Genomic DNA, 23,238 nt, shown 5'->3' with positions numbered 1-23,238 from the left:
ACTCAAAGGTGAAATGATTGCAAAAGATCACTAACTAATTGGCTCAAGGGCCAGCAGCCAAGTGAGCTTGCACAGAAACTGGGAAACAATGAAATTCATTCATTCAATTACTGTTTGAAAAGGGAACAGTCTACAAATGGCTTAAACAGGCTACAACTGTGAGATGTAATGAACAAAACACACACACACAGAAAAAAGTATACTTAAGCATGTTGGCTAAATACTTAGCTGAAATACTGCATTTTTCTTATGTTGTGAGCACACAAGTAATCATTTGTACATAATCTTGTGATCAAGTAGACTATGGGCACTTGACCAGTTGCAATTTTTTTTGGGGGGGGGGGCGGACCAAGGACAAAGCATTCCCTGATGGTACTGAAATAGTGAGAATAGACCAGAAAAGAAAGAAAAGAAAGACCCAAATCTAAGACATGTCTTAATATTCAGTGAAATATGTAAAAATGTAATAAAATAAAAAATATGCATTTAATATTTTGCCTGACATGCTTCTGGGAGAATTGTATGCTAGAGCCACCCCTTGACAAATAAGAACAGAGTAAAAAGCTGGATAAATTTGTTTTTCTAGTAAATGTTTCTGTACGAATCTGAAAAGCTGCATTACTTGTGTGCAAAGTGTGGCCACAGCCACAGAGAAAGGACACCTCTAGATTTTGCTTCAAAAGGAAGTAAATTGTGGTGTAGAAGCTGCACTGAAAATCTGTCAATGATCTTGCAAATAAACCTGTTGCAAGTTCAGCAGCGCTCTCTCAATGAGTTCTCCTTTCAAGGTTCTTTGCCATCTCCCGCTGCACCACTGATTCTGTACTTACCTTACTGCAGCAGCCATGCTTCCGATTGGGTTTATTGGCAGTGGCCTGACTCCTGGGAAGATTCCTCTACTCAGAATGCGAGCTCCATTTTGGATAACTCCGGGAGGAACTGGAGGCAAATTGCAAGAAAAAGAGGAGGACAAATTAGCTCAGTTGTGAAACTGACATGTTTATTAAAATATCAAGCTTCACTGGAGCAGGGGGAAAGAAGAATCACTGCTTCATAAATTTATATATATATAAAAACAACTTAGGAAAGAGTTGCATGTGATATTTCATGAGTCAAGTGTAGCCACAGAAAGTTGTGATAGAGCAGTCAGTGCAACATACTGACAAAGCATGAGAGCTCCTCTGATCAAATCTCACTCCAGCAACTGACCTCTTGGGAGAAGTCAACATGTGCAGGTGGAATAAGAGTGGAAAGACTTAATGCTTGCCAGATCAGCTCTGTTTTCTTACTAGAACCTGAAGATTGACCAGCTAGAGCCACACACAAATGATACACAGAATTACTCTCCAAGAATATTCTGAACCCAGATTTTTTTCTTCTTTTGTACTAGAACTGAACTGAGCTCACAGTCCCTTCACACATAAAGGTCATTCCTACTTGGCTTTCTTCATTTCAGCAGTCTTATTTAGGTGTGGGGGGAATGTTTGTTAAACAAGTGGGAAACAAAAACTCTTGCCAATGTATGCCAAATTACTCAGGAGATTTACCAGTTGACCCTGATGCATCTTCTGCCCAGTGTCAGAGAAGAGGACCTATCCTTGTAAGGTCCCAAGTTCAATCCATGGCCTCTCAAGATAACAGGATCTCACATAGTTTACTTGTGAGGAGGAAACACATATATAACACCAAAGGAAACTCCTTCCAAAGGTGAGCAATCTTAAGAAACGGACACAATTTGACTAAAGATCTGAAAGAGGCAACCTTAAACGTTAGTTGAGTGAAAATGAAGTGAACTGTGCTTAGAAAGAAAGAATCAGCAAAACTGAGGCAATTCATTTATATGCTCCCACTTCTCCCCCATTTCCCTTGTAAAACTATGTGCTTGTGTTTCAGACACCTGTTTAGCTCAAAGCAACTCCCTACTCACATTAAAATGAAGGCAAGGTTTCGCATAATGTTTGTTTATTTTTACCTTGTCTTTCGGCTCCCAAAAGGGTGCTCAAGGATGCTTACAAGATAAGCACACACACACACATCCCAAATTCATATTCTACAACTGTTACAACAAGGAAAATAGCCAAAACGGATAAAACAGCAGAAAAATTCGCCACAAAACAGTCAGCCCACCAACATATTCATTAGAAATCCTATTTAAAGTAACGCCCACCTTTAAAAACAAATGCAAATTGCTAAGAGATTCTATGAAAGAAAAAGTAATCACGCATCTCTGTGGAACCCAGTTTCTTGATTATGGTCCAATCTCCCCCTCCCCCCATTTTTAACCACAATACAAGCAGGTAGAACAACAATATATAGCGTCTTCTAATAAATTTCAGTCATGGGATCTAGCCAGATGTTATGGGGGGCACATGACTGCTGCCAACCTCCTCTTTCCTAGTGATGTAGCTCTCCAGATGTTGCTGTACTCCAGCTCCCATCATCCCTTACTACTGGCCATGCTGGCTGGGGCTGGTGGCAGCTGAAGTCCAACACAATCTGGTGGGCCAAAAGTTCCCCATCCATGCCCTGTAACATCTAATTGCACCATCAGAATCCACCTTCTAGTTTCTATTGCCAGAAGGAAACAGAATACATAAGGCACCCATTAATTGCACGAGCCGCTAGCATACACTGTAAGCAAAGGATTGCCAGGAATGACAGATTTAATTTACATGCCTTAACTCTTATTGCACCCATCAGATGACAGAAAATTGTACATTTTCCTGCAAAATAATCTTTTTCTCCCTTCCTTTTTTGTCCTAAGGAAATGTCACTTCGAGCCCATTAAAACAATTAGGCTTTTGCTGATATTTCTAACAGATGTTCCACAGTGTAAGGGTGCCCATCACACAACAAGGGGGATCATTTGGAGGAAACATAATCTATTCAAGAGTGTTCAATAGAAAAGTCTTTGTTCCATGGGAAAACGTTGCCTCCCAATGCTCAGGCTTCATGGCACTCAAATTGAAATGGACATCAAATGCCCAAGGCGGCTGCTGAACTGTGTGCCACTTTTGCACCAATGACATTTGCTTTATGCAGGCGCAGATGTAATGTTCCTAATCAGGCTGTGGGATTGCAAACTTCCTTCGCCCACCACCTCCTCCATTCAGAAGCACAAGTCTAACCACATCAGCACCGACTATAACAACGGTTAAAGCTAAATAGATTTCCCACTTAGCCCAGAATCTGAAATCAACTTTAAGCCATTATTTCGGATCTTGCATTAAGCAAGTCAACATCAGCGCAGCTGGAACCTGGGACACAGAAGCCAGACCTTTGGTCTACCAAGCCCACTACAAATATGCTCCGACTAGCAGCAATTCCCGGCCTCCTGCACAGAGGTTGTAGGCACAGGAGTCTTCCCTTAGTCCTGCTACCGAATATTATTTTAATTGCAGGTGCTGGAGATTGAAACTGCAACTTTTTTGTGGTACTTCTCATATCTGTAGTAGGGGATGTAGCGGGGTGGAGCAGAGCCACCCTCCTGACACCAGCACTTTTGCTGCAAACCTAAACTGGGATGGGGCGAGATAAGGGCCATGTGATGGAAGTGTCAGGCGACCACAACCTGATAAGCAGCACTGATGGAGTCAGGAGGGCAGCTCTGCCCTACCTGCACATACCGCTACTAACTTAACAAGGGTGGCGTTGTGGTCTAAACCTCTGCGCCTCTTGGGTTTGCCGATCAGAAGGTCAGCGGTTCAAATCCCCACAACGGAGCGAGCTCCCGTTGCTCTGTCCCAGCTCCTGCCAACCTAGTAGTTCGAAAGCACGTCAAAGTGCAAGTAGATAAATAGGCGTTTCCGTGTGCCCTGGTTTCCGTCAACGATGTTCCATTGTGCCAGAATCGGCTTAGTCATGCTGGCCACATGACTTGGAAAACGCCGGCTCCCTCGGCCTGAAAGCGAGATGAGCGCCTCAACCCCACAGTCGCCTTTGACTGGACTTAACAGTCCAGGGGTCCTTTACCTTTTTTACCTTTTACTAATTGGAATTTGTGCTGCAGGAGAGCCTGTTGCCTGCTCCTGGTTGCTTAGCCACGTTTAACTGTAGCACAATATAGCTAACTGGGGTAAAGCCATAAGGAGCTGTACATCTGCTGCAGCCCAGGAAAGGATTTTTTACAATCTACCTTAAGCATGGCAAGGATAATGTGGGATACCAATTTAGGAAAATGAATGAAAGAAACTATCAAATGATTCAGCTGCCTGCCCCAGCCTGTGTTGTCTCAACCTGGGAAATGCCCTTCAAGTTCCTAATGGTCCCTGTTGCCCCATTTGGGGACATCGGCCATAACAGGCTGGCCCTCATGCTCACTATTACTGCTTCCGCTCCAAACTCTAGCTGGTCTTTTGCTTCAGCTTTCTTTTGAACACTCACCTCATAAATCCCTCCTCAAACCTAACCCTTGGAGAATCATTTTTTATTTTTTATTAGCAACATTGTCAGCAGCCACTTAAGAACCTCTGTGTCAGCAACATGTCTGCAAATCTGTATCATATGTCTACATTTTATATTTGTTTATGTCTTCCTTTTTCCGTTCTACTCTTCTTTGTGGTACACTATGGGCTGCCAGGTCAGGATTTTTTTTTATTTAAATGCCTGAGATTCTTTGAAGCTCTCAGCAATTTGTGCAGGGTACGTTGCAAATCAAAATGAAAATTTGTGTTAAAAATGTTTTTGCCTTTTAGTAGCGCTTTCCATGCCATTTAAGACTTGGCAGATCTCAATGCACGAGCTAGCAGCTCCACACAGTGGATAAAGAACAAGTGGCATGGACAACCTATGCCTATGCAGTTAGCAGTGTCGCTGATTATTAGAACCATCATCCAGAGACAGGAAGAGATAAGTGTACACCAGCTAAGGATGGATTCATCAATTTGTCAGTACACGTCAATTCCACATGTGTACATTCGTACAGTTCCATCCCCATTTCCACATTACTCTGCATGAAAATGATCTTCAAATATTACTCTCTCTCAACATACACAATTCTAAATGCATGTTCTAAAACACATGTTTTGCTTGGGTGCGTTTTCAAAGCTGGAAATTGCACTATTGCAAAATTCAGGGAAGTGAAAAACTGAAGGATAAATTTCTCATTTCCCGTCCCACACATTTGTCTGGGAGGTGCATATCAAACAATTTCCCATCGGAATTCACAGAAAGCAAACTCCTCAAACATCTCTAGCAGGTATTTTTACACCTCTGAACAGTGGGGTCCTCCATTCACTCTTTTAAGTTTTCCTGCTCTCAAAAAGTGGTTTGCCATGTACTATATATGGAAGTTGCTTGGAAGATAAGCCCCACTGCACATGCGTAGTAAGGTTGTGTATGCATGTTAGAGATTAGGTGGTTCCCTTTAACTTAAACATTTTTTAAAATATAAATAATGGCATTCAACTGAGCCAATAGGATTATAGTAATTCTAAAGTGGGTAATTCTAAAATATAATTAACTAGATATATTTTATCTACAGAATCTAGAGATCTAAAGAATTATTATCTAGTGACAATAATCTATCTAGAGGACTCCAGTCATGTACTTTGGTCATTATCCCTCCAGTCCAGCCCAGCCCAATGGAACCACTGACTTCCCTCATCTATGATGGCAGTTTCATGTGGCTATCACAATGAACCAAAAGAGATGGGTAAGAACACTGAACTTGCCAGGGAAAGTTCAGCCATTTCACCCACTGTTTTACACCTGGAATGTATAAACAACTCTGAAGATAAAAAGAGGTCTGGGGGCTGTTATTCTAGTGCAAATGTTCATGTCGATATTCTGCATGAAACAAGAGTAGCTCTGCTTGCCTCAGTAGGGAAGTCCACCAAGACAGGGGCACTGATGTAGGAGGGGTCCATTAAAAGATGTCTGTGGTCTTCCACACCTGTTTATCGGTCCTTACTTCCCTGCATAGCCCTGTTTGTGACCCCTGCATCTCCAACCACTTAACCATTGTCAGCCTGCCTCTATAAAGGCCCGGACCAAGTCCCAGCCATTTTCTGAAAAATGACTCCTTTCTCTCAGAGAAAGATGAAATAGTCAGCGCAGAAGACCCTAGTGTCCTGGGATCAGTAAGATAAAAAATGTCTTTTAACATGAATAAATTGCTCTAGTAACAGAAATCAAGGGTATGAAACCCACAGAGGTGGTACCAAGCTAATCCCTTAAAGATACCATGAGAATTAAATGAATACCTCCAGGGGTGCTCCCTCCCTATGCTTAATGATACCCATTAACCATGTTAGCATAGAGTTCCATAGAAGCTCTCACCTAGCAAACTTGGTGCCCTCCAGATGTTGTTGGACTACAGCTCCCATCATCCCCAACAAATGACCATGCTGGTGATGTAGTCTATAACACCTGGATGGCACTGCATTGGGGAAGGCTGGTCTAGTACTACCAAATCTCTCTCTTGCTGATTACATAACCATGTCATGCTGCTTCCATCCTTAGCAGTCAAAGTCCTCTATGACCATCCATTCTCTTCTGCTGTTCCCCTCTGCGTTGGAACCACAACTCTACGAGTGAGCAGTTAGGTCAAATCCAGATGTCAAGAAGAATGTCACCTTTCCCCCCATCATACCTAGTTTCCCACCAAGAAGCAGATGAGGAAGGGGTGCCAGTCGTGACAATAAGATGACCCTACACAGAGCTTGTGGGGTGGGGGTACAGGCTATGACAACATTTCCATTTCAAAATAGCCCTGCAGAAAATAACTTGCTGACCAGTATAATGCTACTCCTCTTTCTGCACGTATTTCTCCAAAACCCTGACTTCACTTCACAGGCCAGGGTTTTTTTTGAGTTCACGGCTTCTCTCTAATCTTATTCTGTCATCCAAACCACCAAATAATCAGCAGCAATCTCTGAAGCAAGCAAGTGCAGTCGTGATGTGTTCAGCCTGACACTGTATGCTCAATCAAGCACTGGCAAGTGGAAGGGGAGGAACCAAACAGGGCATCTCCAACACCATCCTAAAGCCAGCCAGCCAGGTAAGGAGACAGGAGGGGAAGCAGGATCCTTATACCACTCTGCAAAGCACCACATGCATTGATGGTACAGTACTAAAGATAACATTGAACAACAAGACTTGTTCATTGTAACTATCCCCTCTACAAAGCCTTAGGAACCACACAGTGATTTGCAACTATGGTTTGTTTTGCACAATTAAGAAAGCCTGCCACATTTTGCGTGTTGTTTGGAGTTTCCAGAAGTGACTCTTCGGTGACAAAACGGTGCAAATTCTGAACCACGTCAGATAGTTTAAATGAGAAAAGGCATAGGCTTGCTTTGGAGAGTTAACTACCATTCTGTATCTCCAACTGAGCTTAGAAATCCCATTACAATTATAGCTATGAGGATGGAAAGACAGCCATCTTTTTATCTTAGCACTTTATATCCACTGTGTGCAAAAGATGATGGTCAAATGTGCTGTGGTGTAATCTGTATAGTAATAAAATCAAATAAAATATCAGGTCAACTCACTCAGTTCTTGCACACTTTTTTACCTGGAAACTATCATACATGGTTGGAAGCACACGCACACACCCACCCTGGAAACACTGATAGAAGAAAAATATAAAAGTTTAGCGGGGAGGAAGGAACAGTGCCAGGAGGGGAAAACAGCAACATATCCTTTCCCCTTTAACAATACACTTGTTGTGCTCCTATGTTTGCACAGTCTTGAAACAGCTTCTCTGGCTTCCTGTTTCCAAGGACCATTCAAAGTGAAATGGTTGGGACCCAAGACTGTTCATCCCCGTATGAACCTGCCCAGGCATTAAGATCTGCCCCAGAAGCCCTTCTCTTGCTGCCCTGCGAGGAATTTAGCGCCCAGAGAAAGGTGGCACAGTCTGTATACGGAATGTGCTCCCCAGAGAGCCCCAGCTGTCTTCTCCGTGCTGCATTAGGTATCTGATTAAGACTGTTTTCTTTTCCCGAGCTTCAAAAGGTCAAACTAAACACTTTGCTAACTCTGGAAAACTTTTGCGAAGACTGTTTTATTTACATTTTTATCTGACGCTTATTACTTTTATTGTTGTTGTTGTTGATGATGATGTTGTCTGATGATGTTGCTGTGCTTGATTTCACTCCACGATATATCCTAAACTTAGTTTGGCTTTACGGATACTTACTGTTTGCCGCTTTGGAAATTTGCTTAGAATCTAAAAGCAGGACAAACTAGGTAAAATTGTCCCAACTACTGCAAGGGGCGTTCGGCTTGTGGAATTTGGAGGGAGGGGTCTAGTCTCTCTGTCCACACTAGAACCTCTCACTTTCCCCAAATGCTGATCCCGAGGGCCAGGAACCCTGAGAAATGGCCTGGATTTGGTTCACAGGACTGTAGCTGGAACAGTGGTGGGGAGAGAGCGAAATCAGCAGAAATCAAGGGCTCCCCTCCCCCTCTTCCACTAGTGCACCATTGGATCCCAGCCATTTTCCCCCCAGGCTTAGTCAACTGGTAAATGAAGCTCCATATGTAGTAGTAAGCTTCAGAAACAGAACAATTGATTCCAAGCTATTATTAACTCTTTCTAGCAAATAAAATAGAAACAAAAAGGTTCAGGGTCAGGCTTGAAGAAGCCCCCTCAGGAGGCTTCCCTAATGTGCCAACATCCCTGCCCCCTGCTAGCTGATGCTAGCATGGTAGCTGATGACCCCCTGTCCTCCTGTTTATTCTATTTATCTCTGCAGAACAGGTGGGTGGGTGGCTTACTAAAGAGGAGCAGAGACAGCAGTGGTGGCACTCCTCTGATGTGGGTGGCCATTATTGCAATTGCCGCAATGTCACAGAGCTCTGGGGCCACTGCGAACAACTACAAGCAATGGTGGCTGCCCAGCAATGACTGGAGCAATGACTGCTGCACCATCAGCAGCAATGGCCCCTCAGCAGATGCCATATAGTGATGCCGTCTCTGGTTAGGGGACAGATTTAGGAATTACTGACATAGTACATATTAATTTTACAGGCCACCTTTACAGTGGTATCTCGGGTTATCTTCAGGTTACAGACTCCACTAACCCAGAAATAGTACCTTGGGTTAAGAACTTTACTTCAGGATGAGAACAGAAATCGCACGGCAGTGGGAGGCCCCATTAGCTAAAGTGGTACTTCAGGTTAAGAACAGTTTCAGGTTAAGAATGGACCTCCAGAACGAATTAAGTTCTTAACCCGAGGTACCACTGTAGATATTGGAAAAGCAGTTCCAGTAAAAACAACAGCAACAACAGGATTGTTACCCAAGACTCATCAAGGACTTATTCCACGTGATAACAAGGAACTGTCCTCAGTTTATTCTGTTTAGAGGAGGAATATTTATATGCTGTTTTACACAGTCCATTTTCTCCTACAAGCAACAATCCTGGCACTCCCTGAGCACATGTTCATGTGAACCAATGCAATGTGTGAACCTGGTAACCAGGCACATGGCAGGCAGAGAATCCCACAAGAGACATTTATTCTAGCCACCACCATCACAGGAATTTCCACTGGCTCTGTTTTGTAACGATCTGGTTCCCATTTCATTTGTCCACATGTACCTGGAGCTATTAGGCTTTGGGACTGTTTGCATGTAAAACAAAATATATTGTCTGAACTGGTATCTATTATTAAAGTCTTGATGTAGTAAGTTTTATAATCTGGATAAGAGCTCTCTAGTGCAGAAATAGGTTTTTCAAAAGAAGAGTGAATACCTGGACTAGGAAAACGCTGGTGGGGAAATCCTGTTCAAGTGCTCCTTTGACAAAGCCACCTTTCTGATCTTTTTTATAAACGGATCTGATTCAGCCATGCAAGTTTAACATTCAGATTAAAGAGTGAATATAATTTTAATTCTTCCTTTCTTCAAGTTTCTCAAAGGCACCCCAAAAAGTGGAAACAGAAAGCAGAACATAATTTTCTAGTGGTGGCCTTAGGTGTGACCGTCTTACCTGTGCTGTAGATGGAAAGTACTTATCAGGCTACTACTGCTTCATTACGACTGACAATTGTATACATCTAATACATGCCACTAGTCATGGGAATCGGAGGTAAACAATTGTTGTCGCTCATTAGATATAGAATTTTACGCACAGGAAACACCCCACAAAATTATACTAAGTAGAGAATTTCCAAGGGTCTAACTGGGAAATCTTGTTTCTCAATCAGAAACATTTTTTTTAATGATTATTTTTAAGCCTACTAGTCTGTGTGCTTTGTGAAAGAGAAGGTTAGGCTTACATATCTATGGTGCTATAGGCTATAGAAATATCTACTCACAACCTGCTTGTATCTCAGGGGGAGTATTCAAAAGCATCATGGCAGTGGCAGCATCAATGTCAGGATCTGGAAAAATCAACCAATAAATACATTAATTTACAAGTGGACCAATTTCCACTCCCACTAATTTAAAGAATGAACGGAATCTCCACAGTGACGAGTGTTACCAAAAAGTAAGATTAAATTTGCCAATATAAATATAACTGGGAAAAGAAAGATCCTCGCATTTATAAAAAGTTTGTGTATTATTTATTATTATATGTGGTCCCAATGCTACAGAATTGGCCACCATTCTGCATTTTCCTGCTGGGATAGCCATGCCGCTATTGCGTTCTCAGATAACACTAAACCAAAAACCTTGGTTTATTGAACTAGGGTATGCACAAAGGGGATGTACCGTATTTTTCGCTCCATAAGACACACTTTTTTCCTCCTAAAAAGTAAGGGGAAATGTCTGTGCGTCTTATGGATGAAATGTGTGGTTCCTGGAGACGAATCGCCCGAGTGCAGGGGTGAAGAGCGGATCGTGCGGCACGAAGGAGGGAAGGCTGCAGAGAGGAGGCTGCTGGGGTTCAGGGGCGCTGGGGAAGAGCCCTCCCGTCGGAGCACTACTGCGCCACCACCTCCTCCCCGGAGTCAGGCCAGGCTGGGCTGTGCAGTAGAAGTGGCGGTGAAGGCGGCAGCAGCAGCATCGCCTCTGTCAATCAGGTAGACTTCCTGCACGCATGCACTTCCCAGCCAGCCGCCAGTTGGTGTCTCGGCTGCCTTTGCAGGGGAGATCAGCCGCTCGGAGATGTGGCCAGAGCCCCCTGCAGGGCACTTTTGGCAGCCTCTAAGATATGTCCAAAGCGGAGCGGAGCAGCACCCGAACACACGTCCCCCTATTTACTCCAGAGGAATCCAGCCACTATGTAGGTGTGTCTTACAGTCAGGTGCAAAAAATACGGTACTCTCAACACAGCTCCTTTCCTGCTGCTTTGCTCCTCTCTGCATTTAAGTGGCAGGAAAAAACCAGGATTCAGCACTAAACCATTGTTTCCCATTACATGTGCACCCAGAAACTACAGTTAGCGGATTCCAAGCAAGCCAGGATATTAAGTCAACTAAACCATGGCTTGATATCCCGGCTTGTTTTGAAGTAGCTAATCATAGTCTCAAGTGTGTCATGAAACAGGAGGCTATGGCCAAGTGCTGAATCCTGGTTTGTGAAGAGAGGAGCAAAGCGGCAGGAAAGGGCCGATCTGAGGGTTCACATAATTCATGCATATATTAGCTTATTAAGGACCCTCCAACAGCCTTGTGTCATCACTGGAGTCCAAATCATATCCTTTCCAGATAACATGGCCAACAATCGGGGTGATGGCACATGTGGTCCAAACATCTTTTTTGCATTACATGCAAACACAGGAGGAGTATTGTGGCACCTTCAAAAGATTAAATATGTACCACAAGATTCTTTCTGTGTGTGTATGAATTCCTTTCAGAGTTGTGATGGGAGATTTCTGTGAAACTCCTGGTACATTCTAGTCCCCCAAAGTCACAGTGTTTGCATGCAGAGGTATTATTATAGGGTTCATCTGACCCCCATTTCCTTATTTCACAGCTCTGAGTCATGCAGTCCATTCAGGAACTGAGAAGTCTCTGTGTGCTTTCCACACCTCCACTCAACCCTCCCTTTTGCCTGGAATACTAGTTACAAGAGTTTCATTGAGCTCTATGGCAATTACTCAGTGTGAAAGCAGTGTTAGAAACTGAGATATGAAAGCTAGGAGCTAAATGGCACCTTAAACCCAGGTTATGGGGTGCAACAACGGAATATCTAGGTGCGTGGTTTTTTTATAACAAGAATACAAAGCTGAAAATGAATGAACTGGAGCTAAGTTATTGTGTTCATTTTTCACATGGTCCAATCCTCCTCCTGCCTGTCCCCCTAATATTCTTAAGAGGGTCTCTTCTCCAGTCTTCAGAGTAGTTGGAAGTGAGGAGGCAGAAAAAGGTCCTCCTTTCCTTCCATCTGCGGTTTTAATCTGAAATCTTAGGTGCAGTACTGTGTGCCCAGAGCTCAGAAACTGCTTGCGCTAATGAAATTCCCTGTCACAAAATGCGCCTAGAACAATGGGAGTTTCGAACACTGTGTGTAAGTGCTATTCCTGAGGGGAAATCCCTACCGATATGTATCAGATCATAAAGCTGTAGCAAGTGTGTGAGCTAAAAGAGCAGACTGGACAGTCTAAGTCTTAGTACGTAGGGTGTACACAAACACAACAATAGGACATCATACATGCCCCACCCCCGTGCCCCAGCAAGTAAGAATTAAAATTCTGTGCCTATATAGGGAGCTTGAGAACCATGTATTGGAGGGGGGGCACAAACCTCACAAAGGCACCACAAAGCCATTTGCATCACGACCACTGTTACTTTTAATAGAAGGATCATCACTTGTCTGCCGTTATCCCTAATCGGTTTCTGAATCCATCATGCACAGTTGGTTGACAGATGGCAAGTAAGGGACACAGAGCAAAATATGATCCTTTTATAACTATATTCACTTGCCTCCAAGAGGAGGCCACGCGGCTGCTGTGGAAATAGGGGTAGCCATGACAACGGTAAACAACCAAGAACGGCCAGTGAATAAGCTGAAAAGAACATCTGCCCCAGCAAAGCGTCCCAGCTGCCCTAGGGCGAAACTTGCTAATCGCCTAGTGATGCTGCGTGACAGGGAAAGCCGCCTATGCCATGTTCAAATAAATGAAGTGTGCAATTGAAGCAGACATAAAAATGCACACCCTTGCCGACTGCTGCCTCTGTGCTTCTAAACTGAATGACTAATGGGATCATTTTTAAGGTGGTGGGGGGGGGGTGCAGGGGAGAAGAGGGAGGTGAAACACTTGTCACTATTTATGCTGAATTACATACCGCAAAAATTCAATTTGCTGCTAATAGCTTCTTGGCATTTTATTTTGGGTATTATGTTGGAAAATTACATTTTAGTGTTAAAAATACATATTTCATATTTGTTATAAATGCAGTTCAATTTCAAGGGTAATAACGTAATGGAGTAGAAAGCCCTGCAATCTGTTAATAAATACAGACTGCACACAACCTAAGAGGTTGTAATGGCCACTCTTCTCTCTCTCTCTCTCTCTCTCTCTCTCTCTCTCCCACACCCGCCCATCCTCTCACACACAATTTCTTTCACCTTTTATGGACTTATTTATCTGATGTCTATGCCATCCTCCTTTACAGATGAAGGCTTCACTCCCTCTAATAGCAAACTCAGTGACACCCCCCCCCGGCCCGGTACTGTGCTAACATCAACAGAGCCAAAATACGGTTACTCAGAAACAAGGGGGAAGTAACATCGTGCGTGGGGAAGCATCAAAGTTTGAGGAACTACCAAAAATCTTTTGCGTTGTTGTTTTTTAAAAGCCACATACAAAGTGGGTGTGGGAACCCCACCCCCCAACAGAGATGGAAAAACCAAAGAGGAAGAAAACCAACACAGGGTTGGCTGCGGGACGACTTGCAACCACGCGGTTTCCCCTCTGCTCTGACTGGCACTGCTTCCTGTTCTGGAAGGAAAGGCAATCTTCTATCACTTCATGCCCAGATGAAAAGGTTTTTCAACATGCAGACTTCTGTGCCGATTTTCTTCAGCTGTTCTCTCTAGCAACAACAGAGGAGGCCACAAAAAAAATGTGTCCAGGACTGTGTAGAGAAGAAAACTTGACCGTATGTATAGTGGTCAGGGTAGCTGCAGGATCATTCATAAGCTGCTGTGCACATAGATGAACAGTCTATTGCACCCAACTCAGTCACAGGCATAGGGACCCATATGAGGTAATGCATGCAATGGCATGTATTGCTGCACATCTGGTCGTGACCTGTAAACAGCCCTGCCTTACGAGCATGCTTCTGCAGAACAGACAGCTCCATAACCACCCAGCAGTGATATGGGGTAGAGTGCTTTATTGGTCTGAAGAAAACAATCCATTTCATAAGCTCATCAGTAGCTAGGAACGGATGCCAACCGCAAATACAGTATTAGGCAAACTTTGGCAGCGACAAAAGTTCTCTTCCATTTTTTACTAACTACAAGGAAAACAAATGTGCTAAATTATGCCAACTGCATGTCAGTGCAGAACACAGTTTACTTTGGAGTACAGGATGATAAAGCAAAAAACAGGTAAAAAAAAAGGCATTAGACTGTGTGCATATACAGGCAGCGTTCGAAAATCCCCAGGCGCATTTTGCTATTGGTGTGGGCCCAACGGCAACGACATGGAGATTTATGCGGTGGGTGGAGATTAAAACCAAACACATCTTAGAATATAAAATGTCACCTCTCAAGTTATGCAAGCGTATTCTGATATGCTGGAGTTCTACCTAAATAAAAAAACCAACGCTGAAATGAATGGATCGTGTGGTTCCTATCCCAATCAAATGTGTCATTTCATATTGATTTTAAATTTAACCCAATGCCGTATTTGTTTGAAAAACAACCCCTCTTTCACATTTCTCCTTTCAAAAGTTAATGCATACATCTTGAAACAGTGGGGTGGGATGGGACGGCAGTTCTTACTTGACCTCCCAAAAGCAGAATCACTTCTGTTTACTGAGAAGGAGAGGGGCAAAGCAACAGGGAGGGCAGTGCGGAGAAATCATAGTGGCAGGAGCTCCAAATTTAACTCTGCTGGTGCATCTGCACCACACTGCCCTTCCTGCTGCCTTGCCACTCTCCCTGAAGGTAAGCAGCATCAACTCTGCTGTCAGGAGGTCAGGTGAGAGCCGCTGCTCCATCATGCCATCTACTACTGTCCTGAAAAAGGAAAGAAATAAAGAAATGCCTCCATTTCTCCCATGACTATGACATCAATGCGAATTATGAATGCTGACTGTGTTAGGAGAAAACTCAGGCTATTGGATGAGAAGTTCATATGAAAAAGAGGATGTCTTTATATGGGTGATGTGGGCCATATTCACCACAGTCACAGATAATTACCAAAGAACTACCATACTTTAGACACACACACACACACACACACACTGCAAAGGCTCGCATATTCCGCAACAGCAATCTGTGCTTTCATTTCTTAGAAACCAAACCTTAACTCCCCATCGGTTGCAATGGTTTGTTATGGCACATTGGATGGGTCTGCTATTCAAGTACCACAACTCCAGAGTCCCTAAATCAGGGGTGAGGAACCACTTTCAGCCTGTCAGCTGCATTCCCTTCTAGGGACCATGTGGCAGTGGTAGGTGGAGCCAGGGGCAAAGTGGGTGGAGCAACATACGTGACTTTCACTTTCACACAGCAGGCTACATTCCTGCCATGCAAAAACCAGAGGCTTACATCTCTTTCCTCCTTCTAAGCAATCCATTTTACATGCATTCCTCCAAACGCCCCCTAGACCATTCTCTAGACCAGGGGTAGGCAACCTAAGGCCCAGGGTCCGGATGCGGCCCAATCGCCTTCTCAATCCGGCCTGCGGATGGTCCAGGAATCAGTGTGTTTTTCATGAGTAGAATGTGCCCTTTTATTTAAAAAACTTATCTGGGTTATTTGTGGGGCCTGCCTGGTGTTTTTACATGAGTAGAATGTGTGCTTTTATTTAAAAGCTATTTGTGGGGCATAGGAATTCGTTCTTTTTTTTTTTTCAAAATAGAGTCCGGCCCACCACATGGTCTGAGGGACAGTGGACTGGCACATGGCTGCAAAAGGTTGCTGACCCCTGCTCTAGACAGGCAAAAGCACTCAAGGAGCACATGGAGCAGAAATGAGGATGTTTGATAAATGTAAGCCATATAAATGAATTTAGTTGTGCAACACATTTCAGTGTTTGTGTGTGTATAAACTGAGATGATCTTGAGTTTTGACACACCTTGCCTTTCACAAAGTGACCTAAATCAAAGACAGAATATTACAGACTTAATTAAAAATGCAATTACATTAAATGCAGCATTGCTAATTGATATGAGTGTTATTCCAAATGCAAACCTTTAGTTTAAAAAAAGCAACAGATAAATATACAAAGGCTCTCTAGCAGCAATATATAAGCACAATCGCTTTCAATTGCCAAGAGGAGATGAAATGTTTTTCTGTGGCCTACACCATGATACCAACTGGCCAGAAATTATGGCAGCTTTTATATGCTTCTCATAATGTTCCAGTACACGACACTGTGCTGGGAGATACCAAGCTTGTAGACCATTAATCTTTTCTAGGACAGCAATTCCCAGGTTCAAGTGAGCCATTGTTGGTGTTCTCAGAACAGCTTTCATAAAGTTCGTCGCTGAACAATATGTAACACTGATAACAGAAATCTTTCTCCCAGTTTTTTTTCTTCATTGTGTACAAGAATTGCTGCTGAATTATATTTAGTATGCAATGGTGGCATTTTATTACTGAATTAAAAATATGAAGTCACAAAAGCTACTGCTAATGGAAGAGATTAGCTTTCTTCCTTCAACCTCTCTGCTTTTGCCCCAGTCTAAATCCACATCAACTGACCCCTCAATTATCTGGAATGCCAACTGAGTGAAAATGTTTAATCAGAACATGATCACAGAAGAGCAGATCATCGGTGCTTTAGCGGGCCAATAGTAGATGCAGCAGCAATTGAGGGATAAAACCTTCATAAAGAGGCAGATTGTCTAAAAATGTGGCAGATGTACACCGAACAAAGTGTATAATAAAATGAATATAATCTCTGCTATTCCTGTCCATTTAGCATATAATATGGTTATATCAAGCCTCTTACACCAACCATGACCAAACAGTGCACCACTTAGTATGTGGGTCAGCAGGCTAGTAACGCTTCACTGTTCCAAGACCCACAAAACCCATCTGCATGTGGAATGAGATCTGCTCATAGTGTAACATGCTAGAGGAGACTGGAGTAGAACACAGAACTGCAGAATTGCAGAGGTGGAAGGGACCCGAAGGGTCATCTAGGATCTTACTTTTCACATACAGAAGCTGAGACATTCTGAAGATCTTGGTCTGGTGTCACGCTTAACCATGGCTATGACAGCTAACATTGGTTTGCTGCCTTAACTCTACTTAAGATCCCAAATCCATACAGAAACTACGTTGATTGCCAAGCTAAGCCCTGCCTGTAGAAAATGTGAAACCTTCATATCATGCATCATATCAGTTGGTAGCTGGGGAAACTGCCTTAACCACGCTCAGAGATTGGATGGTTACTTGAAGTGCAGGTGCTCAGAAATCCAAAAAAATCCCACTTGCTTTATTGTGTCCCCAATTCAAGGTAGCTACAACTTGAGATGGAGCTCATTCAAGTCCTTGCACTACAACACTGATCTTTTGTCTGCCAATAGTGATGCATGGCCCAAGAGTCCCCCTGAAAGGGAGGTGGCGCCATAATCTGTGGCTGCAACTGGGTGTTTTCCATGGCCAAGCAGTGGAGGAACCTGCAGAGTGGGGGGTGGAGGAGGCAAAGAATCTGGGCTGCTTGGGTATTGAGTTGAAAACATGAAAAAAGTTGAGGATGGGACAGAAACCTTGAGGAACTTTCCCGTGCACTTGGACAGAGTGCAGTTTTGCTGCACACTGCCCATTCTTTTTGACAGGGCCTGCAAAGGAGAACTACACAGAGGAATGATTGTTATATCTGCCTGATACACAGAGTGAGCCGGAAATAGCAGACATATAAAACCACAGGACAGTTAAAATCGTGATAAAACATAGCATAATCCGAAAACACCATACCACTCCAAATGTCTTCCAATATGGGAGAATCTTTCAGCGAGTAACCAAGGACTGTGTCAAATGAATCTCCTGAATATGGGCGTCCCACAGCTGTGGTGCAACAACAGAGAAAGCACCAAATTATCCTCCTTAGTGGGTAGGGAAGGTGGAGAAAATATTCCTCAGAGTATCTAGAGCAGCCTTTGCCAAACTGCGGCCTTCTAGTCACTTTGGACAACAATTCTCATCAGCCCCTGATTGCATCTGATAGTTGTTGTCCAAAGCTGCTCTAGTAGTAAAAGTCTCCCAACAGTGACCAGACAGAAAGAGGAACATGTATTTTAAAGTCAAGAATAAAAATATATATAATGGCTGGGGAACTAGGCTAAAAATCAGTTCAAATCTCACCTCTGCAATAAATTCACTAGGTGGTCCTAGGTGAAGACACTCTCTCTTTTCAGTCTCCTCTGCATTATGGAGGTGATACCTCCTTCTGGCAACTCCTGCAGCCAAGCTGGTGCCAAATGCTTTGCTCTGTTTTCCTTTGGACCACATCCGCAGGCTGAGAGGGAGGCCTTGTCATCTGGGCAGCCTAGGACCTCTATACATATTGCTCAGGTCACTTCCAAGTTACAAGTGACCGTTTTCTGCAGCCAGAGCAGGTGATGTGATTCTCCAGTGGTTTGGCTTCACCCCTGGAGGAGCAAGCCATTGTCTGTCGAGACTGATGCCAGCAGTGATTGTAACATGAGAAAGCAGGTAAAGTTATTTTATGGAAGTGTTATGGTTATTATATTATTTCAGTCAGATGTAAGAATCCCCTGCACTGTGATTTACGCAGAACCGCTTGCCCAGTATTTGAATATATGGCAACTTCAACAAATGCATATTGAAAACTCATTTTCTCTATCATTTCCCACAGTTTCAAAAAGGCTTGATGTGCTTTAGGTGTATATGGGCAATGTGTAAAGTCTTTTTCCCATACGTAATTATGAGCATCAAATCAGCCAAGGCAACGGAAACTTGTCTGCTGCTTTTTAAAAAATTACTTCTTCCTAAAGGTTTAGCTTCAAAGCAACTAAGCGCCAAAGAATTCATTAACATAAGGCTCATTTTGGAATATTCTTTTTTTAAAAAGTAGCTCCTACTAGCATTAAGTACAATAAGAAAGGGTAATATACCTATAGAAGATAATCCTATTGGAGGCTTCACTCATTAATTCTGTGAAAGGGCAAACTGACTCCCCCCACCCCCACCTCCCCAAAAAAATATCAATGTGAAGAAACATCAGAAGTTCTTAGAACAAGTACTAATGGAAATTAAAGCCCATTTCCCACTGGAACACTTCACAATCCTTGTTTTGCATTGCTGCTGAATCCTGGAGACAGAAGCTAAGTGTATTATAAGGACACATATAATATACACATTTCTTCGGAGGATAGAATGTTGAGTGTTCTCTACAGGGAGAGCAATGTTGAATGGATAAGATGTTTTTTAATTATTTCTTTGGAGCAGATAAGGGGGGGGGGCGGCAGTAATCTTGCATCAACAGTTTGGAATTGCTGTTTCCCCAAAATTTCATGTAGTTGCGCATACTCCATCTCCCAAAATTACCTTATCCAGAAAAAGCATTTGATGTTCCTCTAAACAAATGCATTATTAATTTAATAAACAAACGGACAAATATCATTATATCAAGTTACAAGAAAGGTGATTCAGCTTAACATCAAGAAGAATTTTCTGACAGTAAGTGCTGTTCTAAGCGCTGTTTGACAGTGGAATGGACTCCCTTGGAAAGTGGTGGACTCTCCATCCTTGGAGGTTTTTAAGCAGCGGTTGGATGGCCGTCTGTCATGGATGCTTTTGTTGAGATTCCTGCATTGCAGGGGGCTGGACCAGATGACCCTTGGGGTCCCTTCCAAGAAGGGATTTTGACCAATTTACGCATGGAAATCCTTCCAGACTTCAGCAATTTAACACATCCTACAGCTTCTATTGGCATATACTGCTTTCCAACTTGCAGGGATTGTATTGGTTTCCAGTTCACTAGGACTGGTAAATTTTTCATAAGGGTTTTTATAAAACCAGATTAGAAAGGCTGCAACAAAAAAGCACTTTTAATTTTAGTGTGGCTTTCCTCTTTTCTTCAGCTGTTCTCCAGAGCGGGTCTTAATTTCCCACTAGGACATCTACAGAATTTAACAGCGCTGGGTAGAAATATCAGTTAATTCCACAGTGAACTGAAGCTGTGAAAGAAACCCCCCCCCCCCGATATATATAAGAGTAGGGAAAACCTAGTAGTTTTGGGGTTGCTTTTTTTAATCACATATCGGGGAAGTTCCATTTGCAGATAGTTGAGGGAAAGACAGCTGGTTTAAATTGCAGTTTGAACCATGTATGGCTGAGACAAAATGTTACTGTTGGTTATTAAACTGTTTTTGTTTATTAAATTTGGGTACTGCCCTTCAACCAAAGACCACAGGGTGGTTCACAATATAAAAATACAAAATGAGAAGACAAAATATATAATGAAACAAAAACAAAACAAACCAGAATCAGTTCATGGATGAGGGAGGTCTTACTCAGCACAGACCTGACATGTAGGAACAACAACTGCAGACCCAAGGGCTGGCTCCAAGGGCAATTGAAATTCCCCCGGTTGGAGGTGGAGGGGCTGGCATATGGGCACAGTCACTAATTGCCTGTGTCGTGTGCCCCTTACCTGGCCTACCCCATTACTCCACTATCCCTCCTCTTGGCCAGAACCACTGTGATTGGGGTTACCCCCGCTCTCTCCCCCAGGCGCATCCTGCGCCCCCCAATTCAAAAATCAAAACCCCCAAATTTAAAAACACGCAAGTTAAAAAGCCGTTAAAAACCATTCAAAACATTTTAAACAATTGGGGAAATAACAACAGATGCAGAACCCAGCGCACCCCAACAAAAACCCCCAAACCCAAGAGTCTGTTTAGCCGCCTCAGCTTTTGTAGCTGGAGTCAGTCCGGGCCCCATCCTCTCAGGCCAGGTGAAAAAAGCCAGCAAGGCAGGGAGCAGGTCTTCCAGGCCTAACAGCCAGGACGATTATGTTATTTTATTGAAAATAAAAGCATGTTTGTCTATTAAATCCAATCCAAATATTGCTCAACTATCATTTTGATAGAGAACTGGCAATGCATTAACCTTAACACTCTTAAGTCTACCCTTTCTGAATGCTAATCTTCAGCATTCAGGCTCATGAGAAAATGAAATGCACTCTGAAAGGACCTCAGCACAACAGAGGACCTACTAATCTAGTGACCCTTTCAAGGCTAAGCAGTATGGTAACTTTCAAATTACTTAAATTATCTAATGAAAGAGTACGGTTGCCATTCCTGGAAACATTGACTGGCCTGTTTCTTTGTATGTCCAGTAGGGGGTAGGAAAATCTCAGTGTACAATGAAGAGCTCTAAAATATTTACAATCAAGCAACTTTGCTTTGATTGTGCTAATTCAGCCTTTTCTGCTATACAAAAGCAAACCTAACCTGCTATCCGATACTTTGGAACAGCAAAAGCTCTCACCAGATCGTTGGAGACATGACTCACCGTCTCCTGTGTCCTTTTCAATCCTTCAGAAGCATTTCCTCTAGCCTGGCAAATGTGTTAGAAGTGAGTTTTGCATTGTCTGGGTAAAATATATCACCTGTCACCAAAAGCATCACTCTAGTCTTCCTTAATTAGTAAAACATCCTTGCCGCAGTATGTGCAAAAATGAAATGTTTTACTAAAAAAATAATACTGCAAATCGAGAAAGGCTGTTGGGGGCACTGGAAAGATTTTTGGAGATACACAGGCTATCTGGTGTCTGCCCTCATTCTGCAACCAGCGGTGTGGCTGCTGCTTCAAAATGCAGCTGGGTGAAGACCATTTTGCCCTCGTGGCACCTGCTCCCCAGGCAATTCTGGGTGAATTTAACATGACTGAAAAATGCAGGAAACCATTGGGTTGGCACCATGAGGAAAGGGCTTCTCATGAGCAGCTGGCCATGATGAATAATCTCAACATAGTTGTTGGCTCAAATAACCACCATGCTACAGCCACCCTGTGTGATAAAGCTACGGGTGTTACTGAATGCTATGCAGAGTACTGTATTTTTTGCTCTATAAGACACACCAGACCACAAGACGCACCTAATTTTTGGAGGAGGAAAACAAGAAAAAAATATATTCTGAATCTCAGAAGCCAGAAGAGCAAGAGGGATCGCTGCACAGTGAAAGCAGCAATCCCTCTTGCTGTTCTGGCTTCTGGGATAGCTGCACAGCCTGCATTCACTCCATAAGGCGCACACACATTTCCCCTTACTTTTTAGGAGAGAAAAAGTGAGTCTTATAGAGCAAAAAATACGGTACATCCATTGAAGTTAATGGGCATAACTAAGTGAGGCTGATTAATTTCAACGGGTCTACTCTAAGCAGGACTTAGTTGATTACAACCCTAAATTACAAACCTGGATTCAAATAACTGGTCATGATAGCCCCATGCAAGGACTTCTTGCAGAACAAGGCTCCCCGCCCCCCCGCATCTTCCAAATCAGCTTGGGGGGAGTCAGGAGAATCGCTCAGAACAATGTGTGGGGGGAGGAGAGGGGAAGTTGTTCCACTGGGCAAGAAGAAATTCTTGCACTAACAGAATATTTCTAACACAATATTGCTGAACTCCTTCCTACATTTCTGGATTGTTTCTGATAATTTATTGCTCTCCTCACATTGTTTACCTGCACATTTTCCCCACATTTGCTTTTTCTCGGGTGGTGACCATGTTATATGCCTTAAGATCTGATCGGTAGAAGCTTGCCTATCAAGGAAAGGAATCTGTAGGTGCAGAGGCACAAACCACCTCCACCATTCCGAGTCTTTTTATTTTGTACGTCTAGGGTTACAGGATTAAATCCGAAAGCAATGGCTGCAATTTAGGAAGATCTGGCAGAAAGAGTGGGTCACCAAACAGGGCAAAAACCCTTTACAGATTTCTCTTCCTAGCGTCTACAGAATGAAGCCAGGTATAATCTGTTCCTGGGGACTGTGGCTTGGTGTCACCAGGTGAAATTTTGTGTTTTATAAGGCAAGCCCTGGGGAAATAAAGCACTGTTGCTATGTGATTCAAATAAAATCCGTAGCAACACAGTTGGGCATGGGAGATAATAGGGACTGAGGGCTCTCATTTCACCAACAGGTTTAACAGGATTCAGAATGTTAAAGCCACCACTAGGTACATAAAATACT

General features: G+C 43.2%; 1 protein-coding gene across 7 annotated transcripts in view; it reads right to left on the bottom strand.

Annotated features, from left to right (window-relative positions):
- The window catches only part of FOXN3 (forkhead box N3), a 193,329-nt gene that overhangs the window by 16,575 nt on the left and 153,516 nt on the right, over positions 1 to 23,238 (bottom strand). For 5 of the 7 annotated variants that reach the window (XM_079948862.1, XM_079948860.1, XM_079948861.1 and 2 more), the window contains exons 5-6: positions 10,267 to 10,332; positions 831 to 939 (exon numbers count right to left, since the gene is read on the bottom strand). In XM_079948862.1, coding sequence (XP_079804988.1) covers positions 831 to 939; positions 10,267 to 10,332 — 175 coding nt within the window. The remainder of the gene's footprint in view (positions 1 to 830; positions 940 to 10,266; positions 10,333 to 23,238) is intronic. The other 2 variants (XM_079948864.1, XM_079948865.1) reach the window with 2 other exon arrangements.

The sequence above is a fragment of the Podarcis cretensis genome (assembly GCF_951804945.1).
Source record: "Podarcis cretensis genome assembly, chromosome: 1".
NCBI classification, from domain to species: Eukaryota; Metazoa; Chordata; class Lepidosauria; order Squamata; family Lacertidae; genus Podarcis; species Podarcis cretensis.
Note: the sequence above shows the minus strand (reverse complement) of the source record. Positions and strands in the feature narration are given on the sequence as shown.